The following is a 21,643-nucleotide window of genomic DNA, read 5'->3' on the forward strand; positions in this document are numbered from 1 at the left end:
ACCATCCTCCTTCCTTTCGACATCCACAATCCAACTTCCATAGGACGCCTGAAAACAACACTAGAAACAGTAGAAAAATGGATGACAAATCATAAGTTGAAGCTGAACCCAGACAAAACTAAATTCCTAATGCTAGAGAAGGACAAAAAACCATCCCTAACAGAACTGGAAGTAAACTCAATCAAGTACCCAATACAAAGCTCCCTCAAAATCCTGGGTATACATCTAGACAGATGCTGCACAATGCAAACACAAATTCAAAAAATCACCCAAAAAGCATTCTTCACAATGCGAAATCTAAGAAAAATCAGAAAATTTTTTAATAAAGACCAATTCCGGATCATTGTCCAATCTCTTGTGCTGAGCATTGTAGACTACTGCAATAGCCTTTACTTACCTTGCCCTAACAACACAATAAAAAAACTGCAGACCATCCAGAACACAGCCCTCAGACTCATATACTCACTCAGCAAACATGACCACATTACTAATGCATACTTAGAATCGCACTGGCTACCAATAAGAGCAAGAATACAATTCAAACTCTACTGTCTCATTTTCAAAGTAACCCACGGCACGGCACCTAGTTACCTAAACAACCGCTTCCACTACTACCTCTCACCCAGAAGAAGGAGAACGCAGAACATCTTCACCTTCCCACCTCTCAACGGAACTCGTCGTAAGAAACTTTACGACAACCTCCTAGGGACACAGGCAGCTAAAATCGACTCTGACATCTCAGAATTACTGATCAAAACAACAGACATAAAAGATTTCCGTAAAGAAATAAAAACACTATTGTTCAAAAAATATCTCCCATCTCTCTAACCTCCCCCCAACGAGTTCCCAATCAACACCTTCAGAAACACCCACCTATATCTCCTTGTCTGTGATTTAGAAGGTACTGTAACCCTTCTACACTACACCTGATCTAACTTGATTCAATCGATATATAATATCTCCTGTGATATGTATTATCTTCTGTGACATGTATTATCCTCTGTGTTATGTACCATTCTGTTAAATTGTTGTATCATAATTCTACTGTTCCTGAAATCTACTCTTATCCTGTAATGTAATTCTACTGGAATTGCCCAGACATCTTCTATATTGTAATCCGCCTAGAACCGCAAGGCACAGGCGGAATAGAAATCCCTAATGTAATGTAATTTAGGTGGCTCAAAACAGCTCCTGGCTGGTTAATGTCGTCGTATATCAGCACAGACTGTTAAACTCAAAGCGGGCAGTTTTCGGGGTGGTCCAGGGTTGCAGTTGGCACATAAGTGGTAAAGTGCCAATATTCAGCACCTAACCACCTGCATGGCCAAATTGAGCTGCAAAAGTGCCGAATATCACCCTTGATCGCTTGTACGATAGTTCTCCGTAATAAACCCGGATGATCAATTTTGCTCTCTAAACATGGCCTAACGTTGAATATCTGGTAATACCACCGCCCGTGGCTAAAAAAAAAAAATACGCTTGCCACCAGCAGCGTATTATCTGTCACTCTGTGCTCAGGGTTGCTTGCTACGATTGAACCTGTTTAATAAAGATATTGAATTAAAAAAAAAAAAAAAAAAACTTACTTGGCAAAATTGTCTTGTAGCGGTTTTTCGTTCCGTGATTTGAAATGTCGATTTCTTTAGGATCCACAAAGTTCATTGGTATTTCCTGTATGGACAAATGATAACAACTTGGGAATGGGTGCGAAGTCATGACAGCGTGAAGTGCGTGTTCAGTGGTGAAATTCGAACCCTCCTAACTCCAGTCTAGCCTATAACCACAAGTACAATGTTTACTAAATGTGTGATTGGTGGGTGGTATTTTGCCTGTTTGCACTCAATAACCACGTGCTAATGAGGTTTACAAAATGTTCTTAGGAGGAGTTGTCAGCGGCGCAGCGTGTGCGTTCCCGCATTGTCCAGATATCGCACAGTTAACGTGGGACCGTTTAGCACCTCTTAGATAGACAGTAAGGGCTAGATTCGCTAACCTGACTTGTGGAGCCGAACTGGGGCCGATTCCAGCAGGCCCGACGAATTCCCAAAACAATAATATTTAAATCAGGGCAATCGGAGGAACGACCCCTCCGACCGCACGGATCGCTAGAGTGCAATCCCGACACATGCGCAAACCATCTACAGATAGTCTGTGCATTGTCTAAGACCCATCTGAGCTGCGACTTTTTTTTTTTTAATAAAACTAATTTTACTAGCCCAGCGAGCCCATGGTTTTAACCTGCTTAAACCCGCAGGTTAAAACCACAGGATCGCTGTGCAGGGAAGGGCAGGAGAGATTCGAGGCTGCAGGCAGGAGAGATTCGGGGGAGAACAGGGCATCGATTTGGGAGAGAGCAGGCAGGAGAGATTCAGGACAGAGCAGGCAGGACAGATTCGGGGCAGAGCAGGGTGGCGATTCGGGCCAGCAGGCAGGAGAGATTCGGGGCAGCAGAGAGCAGGGCGGCAATGGAGCTGGAGGAGTCGAAAAGGATGTTTGCGACTGGTCCCCAGAAGCCGCTGCTTGGGTTGATCGGCCAGCCCAGTCGATTTGCAAAATTTGTTTTTGTGAATCGCGTCCCTGCCTACTTTGCACGCCGTTCCCCTCATTTGCATGTGCGGATTGGAATCGGATCGACAGAGAGGTAAGTGAATCGGGCCGGAGTAAAATTGGGTCGCAAAGGGGTCGCAAACTGATCGATACAATGCCCTGGGCCGCCAGTTGGGGGGGGGGGGGGGTGTCAACAGGGTAGAAGGCCAGAGAGAAGGAGAGGCACTGGTGCTGGTTGATTGCCTACAGGATGTGCCTCTTGCCGTGAGAGGCACATCCTGTAGGCAATCAGCCAGCACCAGTGCCTCTCTTTCTCTCTGGCCTTTTTCCCTGTTGACACCCCCCCCCCCCCACTGGTGGCCCAGGGCCCGTCTTTGTGCATGCGCGGATGTCGACATGATAGTGTCACGCATGCATTTGATGTCATCACGGTGATGCCCGCGCACTTCCAGATGCCTCGAGCCGCAGCCATACGTCTAGTGTGCTGCGCCTCGACAAAGTTGGCGAGACACTGTTCTAAATCTTGAAGAACATCACTCGTCAAGCCTATTACCTGCATCATTTCTGCAGATCTGAAAAATTCAGCAAGTACAGGATTCCTATACAATTAACCGGGCAAGATGCTGCTGGAAAATTATGTATTTCTTTTCCTCAGCTGCTTTTAATCGCTGTCTTTTTAAATAATTTGTACTGTCTGTATCTTATCCAATTGTTGTGAACCGCCTAGAACTCCCGGGTATGGCGGTATATAAAAATAAATTTATTATTATTTGAGCTATCTAGCATGGATTCATACGTAAACCGGAGAAATACATGTCCAAATCCAACCAATCAGAAATCATCTCATAGGACAGTAAAAAATGCTCAAAATTGGAATGTTTTACCCAGGATGCATTGGGAAAGAATGCACTGATGCTTAAGTGCAAGAACCTGGTGTCCAATCACCTTTATTGTATCTCAAGAGTCTTGAGATACAATAAAGGTGATTGGACAACAGAGTCTCCTTCAATTTTGTTCTTTCTTTCCATGTTTTGGGAAGTTGTTGTCTCCAGTTTCTTTACGTGTTAGAACCCGACATACCATGAATTCTGCATGGAGCAGGTGGGAATTTGCAACAGTGTCCCGCAGCTGTTGTCTTGTCAGCACGCGGCTTGCAGACTGCAGATATTCCATTGCAACTTTTTCACGTGGCGTCGGCTCAGCATTAAAAGGTTCGACAGTTCCCAACCCACTCATGTCCAATGTAAGCGACACGTTAGACCCTCGCCTAAAAAAAAACCAAAAACACAGTTAAAGACAACAAATAAACACAAACTAACACGAATTAGATAATCTTGATTATGGTACGTCATTACTCTACTTAGTAAGTCAGGTTGAAAGAAGACCTGAGGCCTACTGAGTTCAGCCTTTCACAACTCGTAAGCAGTACAGTCTCCTGGATCATTTATTATTCTACTGTCCTTTGATACTCAATTTTCGGAGATCTATATGGGGGCAAATCAACTTGATATTGGAATCCTCAATTCCATTGACCTATGAGATGGTAATATTGTATGTAGGACATCATTACAGACCAAATCTTCATTAGATAGGCATAAGAGAAGGTTCTCTATGATTATGACTGGAGTAACCATCCAAATGATCACTAAAAACGGGAAAAATTGGGACAGACTCCATTCTACCTTTTGGTGGAAATTTTTATGCTTATATTATAAATATGAGAGAATTAATTGGGAAACATCGTGCCATAATAAGTAGTTTAAATTAACACGTGGTCCATTGACTAATTTTGTTCATTCTGATTAAATTGAATTATATCTTTATTTTCCCTTTTAGATTGCATATCCAGGATGGGTGGGAGGGAGTTGGGGGGGAGGGGGGTTATATACTTAACAAATGTTGTCTGGGATTTTAATTTCATGTATAATTTACTGCTTTTCTTTTTGTTCTCAAACTAGGGTGGGAGGGAGGGTGGGGATAATTATCTTGTATTAATATCTGATTGATTGAAAGTGCTATCTCTCGATGATAATTGTATATATATTTTGTAAGCACTGTTCTAGATTTGAAAATCAATAAAGTTTATTAAAAAAAAAAAGGTACAATCTCCTTTTGCTAAAGTGCGTTAGATTTTGCAGTTACCTTGGCTTAAAGCATTCTCTCTCAAACCTTTTTAGCTCTGGCACACTAAACGAAGCAAATGTTTTCCGCAGCACATTATCATTTAAATTATAAAACTGCAAAACCACCAAAAAATTAACCCCCCCCTTTACAAATCCATGCTAGCGTTTTAAGAGCTGGTTACAGCGGTAGCAGCTCTGCGCTCACAGAATTTCTATGAGCGTCGGAGCTGTTATTGCCGTGGCCGGAGCTAAAAACCGCACTATGGTCTGTAAAAGGGGTGGCGTGGGGGGTGGTAATTTGAGAGTTATTTATTTAAAGTTCTTTAAGCTATGTGTGGGTAATTGTAACAACGGTGAAACTAAAGGAGATAGAAAAGAAATGCTGTACAAGTGTATACTGACATGTTAGTGAAAATACGATAAAGAAAAAAAGGAAAAGAAAAGAATTGCTCATCAATGCGATGGATGTGCTTGTTTTTGAGTGCAAATTAGCTTAAAAAGTGGCTCGACAGTGGACAAGCAAACACACATTTCATCATCCACCATCAACAATTGGTCTCTTTTTTAAAAATTTAATTTCTGTCAGAGCTGAAAATCCAAGTTTGCAAAGATAAGAAGATCCAAACCTTAAGAAAGCCACGATTGCTTTGTTGCTGAAGTTAGGGATAACTAGTGCATAAAAAACAAAAAATAAAATTATTTGCCGTTAGCTTTCAAGGACCAATCGCGTCATAGAATGATGCTTGTCTGGGCGGCTGAATCCTTACGCACATAGACGCTCATAACATCGACAGACTCTTGTGTACGTGACGTACATGTCAGCTATTCTAGTATACACTTAGGAAGGGAATTTTTAAACATAAAATAAAATTCTGGAATCTCTCTTGGCGCACCTGGAATCTCTTCAGGGCCCACAGTTTGAGCGACACTGGCTTAAAGCAAAAAATTAAGGCATGGTAGGTACAAATGTAGTGCAATGCCTGAAAGGAATGTGCCCTGTATTTTCTATCACAGGCCATGTTTTAACATTTGCATTAATGTGTAGTGATCAGGTTGCAGTTAGTACAAAAGCACTTACCCTCAAATTCTATATATGGTACCCAGTGGATAGAAACATAGAAACGTAGAAAGATGACGGCAGAAAAGGGCCATAGCCCATCAAGTCTGCCCACTCTACTGACCCACCTCCCTAAGTCTACTCTCCTAGAGATCCCACACCTAATGACCCAATTCCTTAACTCGACCCTCGTAGGGATCCCACATAGGCATCCCATTTATTCTTAAAATCTGGCACGCTGTTGGCCTCGATCACCTGTACTGGAAGCTCGTTCCAATGATCAACCACTCTTTCGGTGAAGAAGTACTTCCTGATGTCGCCATGAAATTGCCCGCCACTGAGTTTGAGCGGATGCCCTCTTGTGGCCGAGGGTCCTTTGAGAAAGAAAATATCATCTGCCACCTCGACACGTCCGGTGATGTATTTAAATGTCCCAATCATGTCTCCCCTCTCCCTACGTTCTTCGAGAGTGTAGAGCTGCAATTTGTTCAGTCTCGCTTCGTACGAGAGACCCTTGAGCCCCGAGACCATCCTGGTGGCCATCCGTTGAACCGACTCGACTCTTAGCACATCTTTACGGTAATGTGGCCTCCAGAATTGCACACCATGATTGGTGGGGGAGGGGTTGCCTGTATCGGCTTTGGCACACCGAGATGACGCGGACAGCACGTTCATGGCTGAAGTTAAAAAGATACGGGGAAGGGACGCACGCACACGGGGCAGGAGGGGCATGGAAGAGGGCAGGAGAGGGGTGCCACCGCCACGGGAGCCGTTCACCCTTGCTACGCCACCGACTAAACGGGATTCTGTAAAGGGTGCTTAGATTTGATTGAGGTGTGGTAGACACCATTTTTGTCTAGGCGCCGGCAATCTAGGCGCCATTTATAGAATCTGGCCCTAATTTAATTTAATTTACAAAATTTATATTCCGCATATCCTATGAGGGTTACAAATTATTCAGGCACTCAAGCATTTTTTCCTATCTGTCCTGGCGGGCTCACAATCTAGCTAATGTACCTGGGGCAATGGAGGGATTTAGTGACTTGCCCAGGAGCAGTGCGGGATTTGAACCCACAACCCCAGGGTGCTAAGCGAGCATTATCCCAGCACCTAACTTTAGGCAACTCTTAACCGAATTTCATGGAGAAAATATTTATCTCGTGCATAACCATCGCAGATATCTTGAAAACCTGACTGGCTGTGGGTTCCTCGGGATGGCTTTGGAAAGCGCTCTGGGCGACAGTAAGCAGAACAGGTTTTTCTTTCTCTGGAGCCGGTTGCCTTTCAGGCCTAGATTGCACTTCTTTACCCAAAGGATTTCTGGCCGACAGGGTCGAATAAGTGTTGAAGTTTCACACTTCGTGGAAACGGTTTATCCTGCTTTCTAAACACGACAGGCTGGATCCCGACGGGAGAAAACCACACATTAAAAGTGTGCGGCAGTGAGAGATTGCTCCCTGGGCTCCAGTTTCTGGGGATGGTTGTTAGGTGTGTCCAGCACTAAGGAAACCTCAAACTAATCAGCAGGTGTTGCAGAGGAAGCAGGAAAACCCAAAGAGGTCCGCGGGGACCCCGAAAAATGCATTTCGGCCAAAGATAACAGCAGCACATAGAGTAAGCCTTGATCCCACGCAACCTGTTAAAAAAGCTGAGAATAAGTTTTGCAAGATTTCAGAGAAAAGCAGCAAAAATATTTAAGCCCAAAAGACCCCCGAAATGTACTGATGTGCGGGAACAGACTACCTCACTTGCTCTATAATAAAGCAAACCCAGAGTTTAAATATTGTTTTTGGCCTGGGCCGGCAGATTTGTCAAAGTCTTGGCGAGCGGTCTGCTTCCCTTCTGACAAAAGAACACGTTAACGCCTGCCCTAATTTTAACTTTGAATTTATGGCTCTGCCCAGTTCAGGGAATTATAGAAAGAACAATGTTTCAGGAATAATAAGAAAAATCGACGTTGCAGCCACTGGACACCTACCTATATACAAGCAATGCAAATCCACATACTTCCAAGGAGGAGGTTATGAATTCCTAAATAACACTGACAGAAATATTTTAGCAAGACCACAGACAACTAACACACCTCTGGAATACAAAAATGAATTCCTGACCGTTCAATAAACAATAATTTGATTCCGCAATTATAGCCTGTCAGCCTTTCACAGTGTAATTCTATTAACAGAGGCTCATATTCTCTATACAGGGGGGGAGGGGGAGGGTTGTTAAGGAGTGGGGGGGTAGAGAGGGGAGGTGCCTGCGCCCCTTAGAAAGACCGTGCCCGGGGCGGTCCATCCCCCTCACCCGCCTTACTACGCCACTGCTGCTATTGACAAGGGTGGACTTAATTCTAGGCTTGAAGTACAGTGTTCTAATACGGAGTCCTGGAGCCCAAATGCGGTTAAAGAACTAGCGCTGAGTACGCTGCCATTTAGGCGCCTAACTTTGGCGGCCAGTGATAAAACACGCCCTACTCTGAATTTTGTATCCGTTTACTCTTTGGCAAAATCAACTCCGACGCTTCTACCCATTTCTTGACCCACTTATCACTTATCATAAGTTTTATTTTATTTTTCTTTCCAGCTTATGATTTATCTTTAATCTTATCTATTGTTTTGCATTTTGTCTTTGTTTTGTTCTATTTCTATCATTTAAATTTCTCCAGAATTCTACTGTTCAACGTCTCCCCCTTCTGCTTCTATTCCTTTCTCTCCTCTCTTCTACCTCCCAAAGTATTTAGATCAATGCTGTCTTGTTAAAATGTTTATTTTATTTTTATTTTTCCTCTAACTCTACTTTTCACTTCTCTATTACCCTCCAGGTACTTTAGTTAGATTGTGAGCCTTCGGGACAGTAAGGGAATTTTTCAAGTACCTTTCCTATTTCTAATCTTAATGTATATTTTCTGTAAACCGCTTAGAACCTAATGGATGTAGCGGTATATAAGAAATAAATTACATTACATAATGCAAGAAGCTCATAATGCAAGAAGACTTGGCCTTTCTTGATGCATCCCCTAAGTGAAGAGGAAACTTACCGGTAAATCATAGATTGCCAGCAGCAGAACTCTTCAAAATCTTAAATTCACTTCATGAAGACATATGGTCTTGAAGCATTTTCAACACTGATTGTATTATACAAGAGATTATCCAAAAGAGCCCTACACGAGTCACCGAGTGGTCACCCAATTCACCAGGAATACATTACATTACATTAAAATACATTTCTAGACCTCAATACCTTCCAGATCAATGCGGTTTACATCATCAAGAGGCCGTACACCACAGTGAAATACAAATGAAATATCATCTTCCTTACTCTCCGAAGAATTTGACAAAAAAGAGATGTCTTTAATAGTTTTCAGAAACCGCATATATGAAATCGAAGAAGCAAACAAAATACGCAATTCCGAATCCCAACTAGCAGCCTGATATGCAATTGTTCGATGCAAAAATTTATTGTAAAGACATCCTCGTACTGGAGGGAACACAAACAACGAAGTTATCCTTAGTGGACGAACCGCCTTAAAAAACGTTAATTGTTCTAGTAAATAACCAGATGCCTGACCATGTACGGCTTTATTACAGAGCGTCCTAAATTTATACCATACCCTGGCCTCAAAAGGCAACCAATGGAGTTGTCTAGAGTACGGAGTAACATGATCTGATTTCTTCAAATCAAAAATTAGACGCACAGCCTCATTCTGGATTTTGTGCAATCTATGCAAATTTGACTGAAGACCTGCCAAATGAACCGAATTGCAGTAGTCCAGTATATTAAGTACCAGAGATTGGACCAGTATTCTGAATGCAACGGGACTAAAAACAAAGACTTAAGGTGTTTTTAGCGCAAGCACCGGATTAAGAGGAAGCGGTAGCGGCTAGTGCGCGCGGCATTTTAGCGCGTGCTATTCCACGCATTAAGGCCCTAACGCACCTTTGTAAAAGGAGCCCTTAATCGCGCGTAACTTCCAAAGAGTGAAGAAAGATTTTCTAACCAAGGCATTTGTAAATGATTTCATAGTTAAATTCTTATCCAGGGAAACACCCCAAAATTTTAATTTCTGGATCGATAGTGTAGTTTATCCCATCAACAATCAGTTCTTTTTCTATCATTTTATTAGAAGGGGAGGCATAAAAAAAAAATTTCATTTTATCAGTATTAAGTTTTGTTTTTTTAATTTTTAATTTTTATATACAGATTTAATAATTACAATATCAGATGATACCAAGAAAAAAAGGATTCTTACTCAAATTTTAACGATACTTATACATGCAAAACAAAATTCCTTTCCAAGCCCACAACTATGGGAAGACAAGCTACTATTTCAACTAACAAAAATAAGAAGAAAACTAAGAATTGATTCTTGATTCATCCTTGTGAATCTTTAACCAGTCCCTACTATTTGGGACTCTAACATCCTCCAATTTCTCAGTAGTGAAACATTAAAAAAAAAAAAGGGAAAAACTCATTTCTGTTCTCGAGCTATTAGAAATTGTTGCAATTGAATGGGATCCCAAAATACGTATTCAATGTCTTGTAATTTAACTAAACTAAACTAAACCTTAGGTTTGTATACCGCATCATCTCTACATTCGTAAAGCTCGACACGGTTAACAAGAGTTAGGGTAGAAAGGAACTCCAGAGGGGACAAAAGAGGAGAAGAGAATAAGAGGACTAAAATGATTAGAAAGGAGAAGAGAATTAGAGGACTAAAATGATTAGAGAGGGAGGAGGAGTTACGTTTTTGAGAATAACCAGGTTTTCAGATGTTTACGGAAGAGTAGGAGAGAGCTTTGAATCCTGAGAGGGGAGGTAAGGTTGTTCCAGAGCTCAGTGAATCTGAAGTGGAGAGAGGAACCGAGTTTTCCTACAAGGGAAACGCCTTTTAGCGAGGGAAAGGAAAGTTTCATTTTTTGGGTGGATCTGGTGGAATTAGGGTTGGCGGAGTTCCAAGCGAGAGGGATGAGGGGAGGAAGGATGCTGTGTAGGATCTTGAAAGTGAGGCAGGCACATTTGAAGTGGACTCTGGAGATTATCGGTAGCCAATGGAGCTTGGACAGAAGCAGTGAGACATGGTCGAATTTGCTTTTTGCGAAGATAAGCTTGGCAGCGGTATTCTGAATCCGCTGGAGTCTTTGAAGGTTTTTCTTTGTTAGGCTTAGGTAGATAGAGTTGCAGTAATCCAGTCTGGCAAGGATGGTGGATTGTACTAGGACTGCAAAGTGTTTTTGATGGGAGCAGGATCTCACTTTCCGTAGCATGTGGAGGCTGAAGAAACATTTTTTACTAGGGAGTTGAGGTGATCGTTGAGGGAAAGTGTAGAGTCAATGATGACTCCCAGAACTTTACTTGAATATTCCAGATGTAAAGTGGGGCCCGAGGACAGTGAGATGGAGGTGGGCAGTTGGTCCAGTTTTGGGCCGAGCCAGAGAAGTTTTGTTTTAGATTCGTTCAGTTTCATCTGCACAGTGTGAGCCCAGGATTGAAGGTTCGATATGCATGAGGATATGTTCGCTGAGAGGTTTGTGAGGGTTCGGTCGGTCTCAAGTAGGATAAAGATGTCATCTGCGTAAGTGTAGAGTGTTTCGAGGGGGGAGAGGTGGAGGAGTTTAAGGGAGGACATATAAATGTTGAAAAGGATAGGAGAGAGAGGTGAGCCTTGTGGGACTCCACAGATCGGGTTCCAGGGGATGGAGGAGGAGCCCTTCATGTTGACTATGTAGGAGCGGGAGCGTAAGAACTTCGAGAACCAGTCAAGGACTGTGGAGTTGATGCCTATTTCGGTGAGTTGGTAAATTAGAATATCATGATGTACGATATCAAAAGCTGCAGAGAGGTCGAATTGGAGAAGGACGGCGATTTGTTACGAGAATGGAGATATTGAACTTTTGAGATTAAAGAGGTCAGAAGGGATTCGGTGCTGAAGTTGGGACGGAAGCCATGTTGGTAGGGTTGAAGAATGGTGAATTTCTCAAGGTAGGAGGAGAGTTGAGTGGATATGATGGACTCTAGCACCTTGGTAAGAAGGGGAATGTTAGCTATTGGATGGTAGTTGGATGGTAGAGCGGGGTCTAGCTCAGGTTTTTTCAGTAGTGGGGTTAGGGAGATATGGCCCATTTCAGGGGAGAAGAGACCCGAATGGAGAGCGGAGTTTAAGAGAATGGTAAGAGATGAGATGGCCTGGGGGGGGGGGGGAGTGTTCTCGTAAAGGTAGGAGGGGAAAGGATCCAAGGTGCAGTTACAGGATTTCAGTTTGAGGCAGAGATTATGGACCAGGGATTCGGAAACAGGTTCGAAGGAAGACCAGGATCTTTCAGCTGGGATAGGATAGGAGTCTGTTAAGAATGGGTTGGGGTCGATTGGAATCAGGGATTTGTAGGAGATTGCAGGTGGGAAGGAGCGCCTCAAGATGGAGACCTTATTGTTGAAGAACTGTGCTAGAGAGTCGGCTGAGGGGGAGGAGGGAAAGATGGAGTCAATTTTGGAGGTTAAGGAACGCCAAATGTTAAACAATGTGCTACTTTGATTGTTGGATTTAGAGATTTTGTCTCCGTAGAAGTTTTTTCTTGCTTTTTTTAGAACGGTGTTGTAGATTTTGATGTTGACCCTCCAGGAGAGTTTGTCTGTAGGGGATTTAGATTTTTTCCATTTTCGTTCCAGAGCACGGCATTTTTGTTTCAGTTCTCTGTGGTATGGGAGGTACCAAGAGGCCTTACGGGAGTAGGAAATGGTTTTAGTGGAGAGAGGAGCGAGGGAATGGAAGGTGGACTCGGAGAGGGTGACCCAGTTTTGCCAGTTAGTTTCTGGTTCAGCAGGATTGGAGATGGGGGAGTATTTGTCGAGGAAATTGCTCCAGAACAGGTTGCTTGAGATTTTTTTACGGAAGGTAATAGAGTTTGGGGAGCGGGAAGGGGGCCCAAGATGCGACATGAAGATGGGGCAGAAGGCACCTAGGTAGTGGTCGGACCAGGGTACGATTTCCCAGCGAATGTCGTCGGTTGAGGTTTTGTGAGTAGTAAGATCTAGAAAGCTGATGAGGTCTAGTGTGTGGCCTTCTTCATGGGTTGGGGAGAGTGTGAGGGGGGAAAACCTAAGGTGGAGAGGAAGCTATTAAATTCGGATGCATCATTGTTGGAGACATTGTCGAGGTGGAGATTGATGTCTCCGATGATTAATAATCTTTGAAATCTGAGGAAGGCGTTTGTTATGGTTTCAAAGACGAGTTCGGAGGAATTGTTCCAAGGGGCAGGTGGGCGGTATAGAAGCAGGATACCAAGAGGGTGAGGGTGGAATTCGTCGCTGACTGAGGCTAACATGTATTCTAATGAAGAGTGGCTGCCCTTTTCGAGGAGCTGGACATCAAAGAATGATTTGAAAAGGAGGGCCAGGCCACCTCCTTTTCGGTTGGTTCTGGGAGAGAAGAGGCGTTGGTAGCCATGGAAACAAAGTTCGTTTTGAGTGAATTGGTCATCTTTTGTGATCCAAGATTCTGTGATGAATAGGAATCCGGGGTCTGAATCCTCGAGTAGGTCTTTTAAGATTTGAATCTTATTGCAAGCAGATCTGGCATTGCAATAGAATGCCGGGGCTGGGGTGAGAGAGTGTAAGGCAAGGTTTGGGGGGGCAGAGGCGGGTATAGGTTTAAGAGAGGCATGGTTGACCCTGCGAGGGTTTTTATAGGATGGGTGGCGTTTGGGGCGTATCTGCGTGGGGATTCTGAGGCCAGGGCAGATACTGCGGGCGTGTGTTGGGTCGAGGAGGTTGGGAGAAGGGGGTGTCAGGCAGGGGGAGAGTTTGAGAGAACAGAGTAGGAGAAGAAGGAGCCAGGAGGGTGGCTTCATGATGAGAGATGGGGAAATGTGGGCTTGGCGGGCCTGTTTGAGGCGTGTGAGAGAAGATTACAGAGGAGCGGCTAGGTAATAAGGTACAAACGATGTTAGACAAAAACTAGTAGAGCGTTTCTAAATTGGAGATAATCTGAAAATGAGCACATGGAGGAGGGATGAAAATATTCCGGCTATCGGTTTGGAATTCAGATTAGCATAGACTTTTGGATACAATAGGCATTTACCATATTATCAGAGAAGTGACGGCAGTTCTCAAGTTTTAGGAAAACAGCAGCAATTAATAAGTTATAGGATTCAAGAAGTGATTAGGATATCTAATTCCAAGGTTCCAAGCTTTAGAGAACTCTTTTCTGTGTTGCACCTTCAAATCATTATCTGATGTTACTACTTATATTTATACTTTAGCCATAGACCTCAGAAACACCCCCTCCTCCGTCCCATAAAGGTTATGACTCATAACGGGGAGAATCATGTGTAACCTCCTCATCGGTCAAGGCTTAAATTTTAATAAGTAATGCTCGGTATTTTTTTTTTTAAACGCTTTTATGCTTTTAAAGCGACAAATGAAGTATATGTACTTATCTTCAAAAGCGTTACTGTACTTTGGCTGGTGGTCCAGACATGTTTCGCTGCCGCTTCGTCAGGGACCCACTCATGCCATTAACCACCATCCCGCATATACTTCATAAAAGCGTTTTTAAAAATATACCGAGCATTACTTATTAAAATTTAAGCCTTGAATGAGGAGGTTACACATGATTCTCCCTGTTATGAGTCATAACCTTTATGGGACGGAGGAGGGGGTGTTTCTGAGGTCTATGGCTAAAGTATAAATATAAGTAGTAACATCAGATAATGATTTGAAGGTGCAACACAGAAAAGAGTTCTCTAAAGCTTGGAACCTTGGAATTAGATATTGGATTTTTGGTACATGGTGACAATTCCAGGAATGTTGTTTGTAATTTAACAAGACATTTACATGGAAATTTTAGATAAAACGATGCCTCAAGAGCTAGAACTCTTGTTCTTAGTTTTAAAAAAATTTTTCCTTCTTAATTGCGTAGCTCTTGAGACATCAGGAAAAATTCTAACCAAATCTCCACAAAATTTTGTCGGCCTATTTTTAAAATAAAGTTTCATTATTAGCATTTTATCTCTCTCACTCATGCATGTTATTACCATAGTGGACCTGATTAAGTTTTAATTTATACTCCCTCATCCAACGCCACAGCACAGTTCAGATAAATCTATTGCCCACCCAATCTTGCCAGAAGTTTATTTGAGCTCAGCAGTCTCTTGAAATACTTTCCCCAGTGTTCATTCAGCACATTAACGAGGAAAAGCCCCGAGTGCTGATCCTTGTTCATTTTAATGGTTTGGGATTCCACTGCGTCTGCTTGCTGCCCTCCACAGGTCATCGCCCTTTCACCCTGGAATTTCATTCCAGGGAGTCGCTTCCTTTTGCGTCCCTTAACTTCATCTCTCGCTGCTGCTGGCTGTTGAACTGCAAAAGGCGTGCAGGTGGAAGGAAGACATTAATTAAGCTGAAGCAAGGCTGTTGGCAGTCAATACGGAGGAGGGAGCTTGGTTTTGTCTTCTAAGACTGCACATGTGGCACTGCAAAGCAGGAATGTGGTCCTCAGTGGGTTCTAGAGCAAGGTCCAAAAGGAAAAGTACAGCTCCCTACAGGAGGGAATAACCTCCAAAATTTAGATCAAGGAAATATGGTTGGTGCGGTTTGTTGTTAAATCCCATTCCAGTCGATGGAGTCTCAAGTCATGTTCAAAACCTAATGAAACCCATATATAAATTGGTTTGATAGAGGGCAGTGATTTAGTAAGGGGGGGTGGACCACTCCAGTCACCATCTTCATGGGGGGGGGGGCACAGCACCCTCCCCCTGCGCACCTCTTTAAATTTTCACCAGGGCAAGCAGCATCTTCCACTTGCAGCTCGCGCAGACCTCAGCTCCCTTCTGACATCACTTCCTGGTCACAGGGACGGGACAGGAAAATTGAGTTTCTGCAGGGATGGGGAAAACTTTGTCCCCGTGCCATTCTCTAATTCCATAGCATCTAAATGGTTAATGCCGCCGAGTATCCCCCACTAACCGGCCATCCCCTAATTGGCTGGGTTAGAGGTGGGCCAGGTATCAAGCATGTTCAGCAGCCCCAGTCCAAGGGAAATTAATTTCTGATGATCAGTGGCACTTATTCTGCTTTTTATACCATATATATTCAAATATAAACCGACCCAAATATAAACTGAGGTAACCTTTTTCCCCTAAAAAAGAAGGAAAAAAGGTTGACTCAAATATAAACCAGGGGGTTAATATTCAAGTGCAGTGCCTTGCTCTGCCCTGCCAGTCTCTGCACCCAGCCCCATCCCTCTCTGACAGGTTTTGTACCTTGTCCCCCCCCCCCCCCCCGCCTCCCGATGCCTTGCAGGCCTCCACCGGGCCTGCCATGAGACTTGGTGGTCCAGCGGAGGCCGGGACAGGAGAGATACCTTCCACCTTCTGTCCCAGCCGATTCTAAAAATTGTTACCTCCCTCCCGCCTCCCACATGTACCTTTAGTATCCCTGGTGGTCCAGCGGTGAACCGTGGAAGGAGTGACCTTCCTTCGTTCCTGCCCATGCAGAACTGCTAGCTAATTGGCTGCCGTGAGTTCTTGCGGCCAATCAGCTAGTGACTCTGCATGGCCAAAAGTGAAGGAAGGTCACGCCTGCCCGTGCAGAGCTGCTAACTAATTGGTTGCCACGAGTTCTCGGCTAGCGGCTCTGCGCGGGCAGGAGCAAAGGAAGGTCGCTCCTGCCGCGGTTCACTGCTGGACCACCAGGGATACTAAAGATGCACGGGGGAGGTGGGAGGGAGGTAACAATTCTTAGAATTGGCTGGGACAGGAGGCAGGAGGGATCTCTCATGTCCCGGCCACCGCTGGGCCACCAAGTCTCATGGAAGGCCCGGCAGAGGCCTGCATCAGGTTCAGGAGGGGGACAGGTCAGCGCTGACCCGAATATAAACCGAGACCCCCATTTTTGGCCCCCAAATCTCGATTTATATTCAAGTATATACGGTAACTGAACAAGGTACAGCAAATAAATATGGTTAATTGTAGGACAACCTTTTGCCACACCTCATGAGTACCCTTGATTATGGCTCTACTTTGGTGGATAAATTTCACTGGATGGATATAATTTAACTGGTTGTAAGGGGGGAAAAAGAGGAGGTCAGAATTTAAAAGGCATCGCTGGAAGTGATATCATAACACAGCATGCCTTTTGTGTACCGCAAACACCTTACAGTTCTATGCAGGCCCGAGGAGAGCGGGGTGCGGCCGATACAGCGCTCCAGGGCCTATGAAGCTCAAGGGGGGCCCCAATGAAGCCCAAGAAACATCACGGAAACCGAAACGTGTCGTCATCTCGAGAAGGAGATGTCCTCACAAGCTAAGCACGGCGCGAGAACTTTCACGCACAAGATCGCGAAGCAATAGAAGGCCATGGCAATGATAAAACACTTGAGTGACATAGTATGGTGCATTCATGATTCAACGAACAAAAACTCATGAAAGTGACTATCGACAAGTGTTCTCACGGGTTCGTTCCTAGCTTCAAACTTATTGCTCGGGTTACTCCTCCTTGCTTTCCCACGATTGGTAGAAATAATAAAATACACACACACATGTGTGTAGAATTTTATATAAGGTCCCACGCACCTTCTTTGTACCGGGGCCTGGATTTTTTCTCGGCTTCCCTGGTTCTACGCGATTAGCAAAAAGAGAAACTGTGCATTCACAGAGAAATACAAAGTAACAATAGAAACATACATTACATCCACATTATTTCCCCCCAAAATGCTTAAATAAATACCCCCCCCCCTTTATAGTAAACTGCGATAGCTGTTTTTAGTGCAGGGAGACCCGCTGAATGCCCCATGCTGCTCCCGACGCTCCTAGGAACTCTAACAGCGTCGAGAGCCGCATGAAGCATTCAGCACGGCTCCCTGCACTAATTACCGCTATCGCGGTTCAGTAAAGGGGATGGGGTTAAGTTTTTTACATTTTCCTATAATGATCATCAGATACAGATGCTCACATTATATGCATCTAATTCTGGCAAAAAAAAAAAAAAGAGCACAGTTTGCTTAATAATATATGCAGTGTTCAACACACAAAAGAATCCTTGAAGTATTTCGTTAATAAGCTCTGGTATTCCCGCCAGACTCTTACATGAATCAAGATTAAAGGCGTTACCCCCATAAATGTGTTCTTCGTTTTTCTAAAATTCCACTGACTCGGGAGGAGAGACGCAGGGCTGAAATATGTTGACAAAAGGACATAGATCACCCCTAAAACCTCATCACCTATGACTGGCCAGGCTTCTATATATCCTGCTTCCTGCTACATTTCAAAAGCTATCATTTAAAAAGTCATCTTTTTCAGACCCTAGCGGTGTCATCCCATAAACCAGTCCTAACTGGTAGTGCTTCAGTAATTTTCAAAGGAATTTAAATCTCGGCATGTCAAACCGAGCTACGGAAACAGCTCTGACAAGCACTTCTGTGCCGAGCTTGAAGCAATCAGTATCAGACCGGGACAGGAATCGCGATGTATCCTGCAGAGGAAAAGAGCTGACAACAGAGTACTTTCAGTTTTCCCTCTTTTTAATCATATTCACTAAAGCATTGCCTCAAAAAAGGCTCATGATTACAAAGCTGATTTCACCTCCCCTGCGTTCCTGCAGATTAAGCGTATGGGCAAATGAGATCCTAAGACGCGAGCCTTTGACGATAATGAAATCCCGGTGCTGTGGATACGGTACAAAGAAAGCGTGTGGGACCTTATACACAATTCTACACACATGTATGTGTGTACACTTCTCCCTCGTCATTCGCGGGGGATACGGGCAGAGCCGGACCGCGAATGCTGAAAAACCGCAATTATCCGGCTCTGACCCACCCCCACCTCCCTGCCGCCTTCCCGGCCTCACCTGGTGGTCTAGAGGGCTTTCGGGGCAGGAGCGATCTTCCTACGCTCCTGCCCCGTGCAGATCGCCATCAGGAAGTGGCTGTAGGGAGTTCCCGACGTAGTCTCGAGAGACTACGGGAACTCCCAGCAGCCATTTCCTCATGGCGATCTGCACGGGGCAGGAGCGTAGAAAGATCGCTCCTGCCCCGAAAGCCCTCTAGACCACCAGGTAAGGCCGGGAAGGCGGCAGAGAGGAAAAAAAGATGGATTTTTTTTTTACATTAAGACTGTTTTTTTGTTTTTTTTTTCCCCCTCCCCAGAAAAAAATCGCGATTATATGAAACTGCGAGTGCAGGAACCGTGAATGGGGAGGGGGAAGTGTATATTATTTATTTCTAACAATCGTAGATTACACTGATACATTTAGATAAGTATCTGCTATATTAAAACACTTAGCGCGCATGCGCAGTTGAAATGCCGTGCGGCCATGATCCCTGATCCGTGGCGCCACATGCGCAGTAGGAGCCTTCAGTGGTTTGCAACGCGGGCGGCGGTTTCCCCAGCAACGTTCCTGCCCCGATCTCCAACGCTGGCTGACTTCTGACCACGCCTCTACTTCTCACCCCCGGACCAGCATCGGCAGCTGCCGCAGGGCATTTGCTAGGCCGGCCCACTTCAATAATGCGAGGCGGGCCGGCCTAGCAAAAGCCCCAAGGCTTTCCGGCCTAGTGAATGCTGGACAGTGAGCAGGTAAGGGAGAAGGGGGTACTACTGGACAGGGGGGGTTGGAAAAAGGAACGGAGAAGGGGTACTGCTGGACAGGGGGAGCAGGGAAGGAGTGCTGCTGGACAGGGGGAGGTAAAGGGAGAAGGGAAGACAGACAGGGGGAAAGAGACAGAAAGAAAATAAGACAGACAGGGGGCAGAGAGAAAGACAGAAAGAAAGAAAGAAATGCGTAAGTTTACACATCTATTCTAGCACCCGTTAATATAAAGTACTAATACATTAGTAAATGTAATAATACAGTAATATATTTATAATAGTAAAAGACTTTTATGATAGCATTTATTGTCTGCCAAACAAAGGTGCTTTGCTGGCCTTTTTCCTAGAGAAACTCTGAATTACATAATCAAAATTAATCTGTTTTGCTAGATCAGACTCAATACTGAGTCTTGCCACATCTGCCAGTCACACTTGTGACCTAGAGGATCTTAGAAAATTGTTCGACCAGCTTTAGCGTGCCGAATGAGCGCTCCGCTGAGGCGACAGTGGCAGGAACTGTCAACAGAATAGACAGACCGACGCTGGCCTTCTATTGCTTCGCACCATTCTTCGTCTTAGTTTGTAAGGATGTCTCCTTCTTGAGACGACGGCACATTTCGGTTTCCGTGATATTTCTTGAGCGTCATAGGCCCTGGAGTGATGTACCGGCTGCACCCCACCCCCCTCCTCCTTTCCTCGGGCCTGGATATGGGGTTTAGAGCTACATAGGATATAATGCATTTAAGAGGTTTTTAAGTTGTGAACAGGTTTCCAAGTTTCTTAAAGCTTTCTATCTTGCACATTATGGTAAAAACTAGAGAATGACACGGTGGCGGTTTACCCGCGGCCACCGCATTTTAGCCGCGGGTCACCGCCGAAAACGGGGAAGAAAACTAGCAGTCGCTGCGGCGACGGGGACAAGGCCATTCACCGCCCGCGGGGCGGTGAATGGGTCTTGTCCCCGCAGTGAGGCATGAAGGATCGCGCGGTCCCCGCAGCTCACACCCGCCTGCCCAATCGATTCTAGTGTTTAGCCAGCTCTCTCCCTTCTCCTCACCTTAGTTTGTAGATTTTCTTTTTCGGCGACCCGCACGCTATCAAAGAGCCGCTGCTGCTCAGTTTCGATCTTCTGCTCTGACGCAACCGGAAACAGGAAGTTGCAGCAGAGCAGAAGATTGAACACTGAGCAGCCGCGCGTGTGCGGCTCTTTGGGAAAGCGTGCAGGTCGCTGAAAAAGAAAGCCTGCAAATTAAGGTGAGGAGAAGGGAGAGAACTGGCTAAACACTAGGATCGATTGGGCAGGCGGGTGGGGGCTGCGAGGACCGTGCGATCACCCGTGTTCCCGGCTCAGACTGTAAGGAGGGAGTGAAAGGGAAAAGGATTCTGGGCCAAGGTGATGAAAACGGAAAGAAAAACCCACAGCAGGAAAGAAAGGGAAGGACAGGCAGGTGAGCCAGATGCTAGAAGCAGGGGGGGGGGGGAAGAAAGAGGGAAAAAAGCTAGATGGGGTTGAAAAGAAGAGACACACTGGTATGGAAGAGGAAGATAGGGGAAATCTGGACACAGGAAGGTAACAGAAAGAGGGGAAATTATGTGCATGGGGCATAGGGACAGAGACAAAAAGGGGACATGCCATGGGGATGGTATATGGACACAGGGAGGGGCAATGGCAGATACATAGGGGAGATATTAGAAAAGTATATAAAATCGTACCCGTTTGAGGCTTTTATGTATGCAGCGGTGACGGTGACGGGGCGGTGAATGGGGTTGCAGTGGCGGTGACGGGGCGGTGAATGGGGTGGCAGTGGCGGTGACGGGGCGGTGAAGGGAATGACGGTGACGGGGCGGTGCAGAGGATGGTGAGACGGGGACGGGGCGGTGACGGGGACCAATTTTTTCACCGTGTCATTCTCTAGTAAAAACCTTCCAGGCGGCTTGCGATGCTCAAAAAAAACACACAAAAAAAGCATATAATTAAGGGAAGAGCAGTGGCACAGCGAGGGCGGGAGGCGCATAGGGCAGTGGTGCCCCCTCTTGCCCTCCTCTCAACAACACCCCCCCCCCCCGCCACACACGTTCCCCTTCCCTTCCCCCGTAATTTGCTGCCCACACCGACGTTGGCTCTCCTTCCGATGTCACTTCCTAGTTGAGGGACCCGGAAATGGCGTCAGAGGGGAGCGCCGAGACCGGGCGTGAGGAGCAGGTTAGAGCTGCTTTTCGCACCCCGAAGAGCTCAAGGTACAGTGGGGGGTGGGGGTGGAATTGAAGGCAAGTGCACGGCGCAAAAGGTGCAGGAAAGTGGGGCAGAGAGGAAGGGAGGTGCCGGCACCCCCAACAAG

At 45.2% G+C, this 21,643-nt stretch overlaps 1 protein-coding gene across 4 annotated transcripts in view; it reads right to left on the minus strand.

The window, feature by feature from the left end:
- The window catches only part of PTPRR (protein tyrosine phosphatase receptor type R), a 133,732-nt gene that overhangs the window by 28,853 nt on the left and 83,236 nt on the right, over positions 1-21,643 (minus strand). For all 4 annotated transcript variants that reach the window (XM_033950706.1, XM_033950704.1, XM_033950703.1 and 1 more), the window contains exons 6-7: positions 3,628-3,814; positions 1,587-1,671 (exon numbers count right to left, since the gene is read on the minus strand). In XM_033950706.1, the coding sequence (XP_033806597.1) occupies positions 1,587-1,671; positions 3,628-3,814 (272 nt within the window). The remainder of the gene's footprint in view (positions 1-1,586; positions 1,672-3,627; positions 3,815-21,643) is intronic.

Source organism: Geotrypetes seraphini, chromosome 7 (genome assembly GCF_902459505.1).
Source record: "Geotrypetes seraphini chromosome 7, aGeoSer1.1, whole genome shotgun sequence".
Taxonomy (NCBI): Eukaryota; Metazoa; Chordata; class Amphibia; order Gymnophiona; family Dermophiidae; genus Geotrypetes; species Geotrypetes seraphini.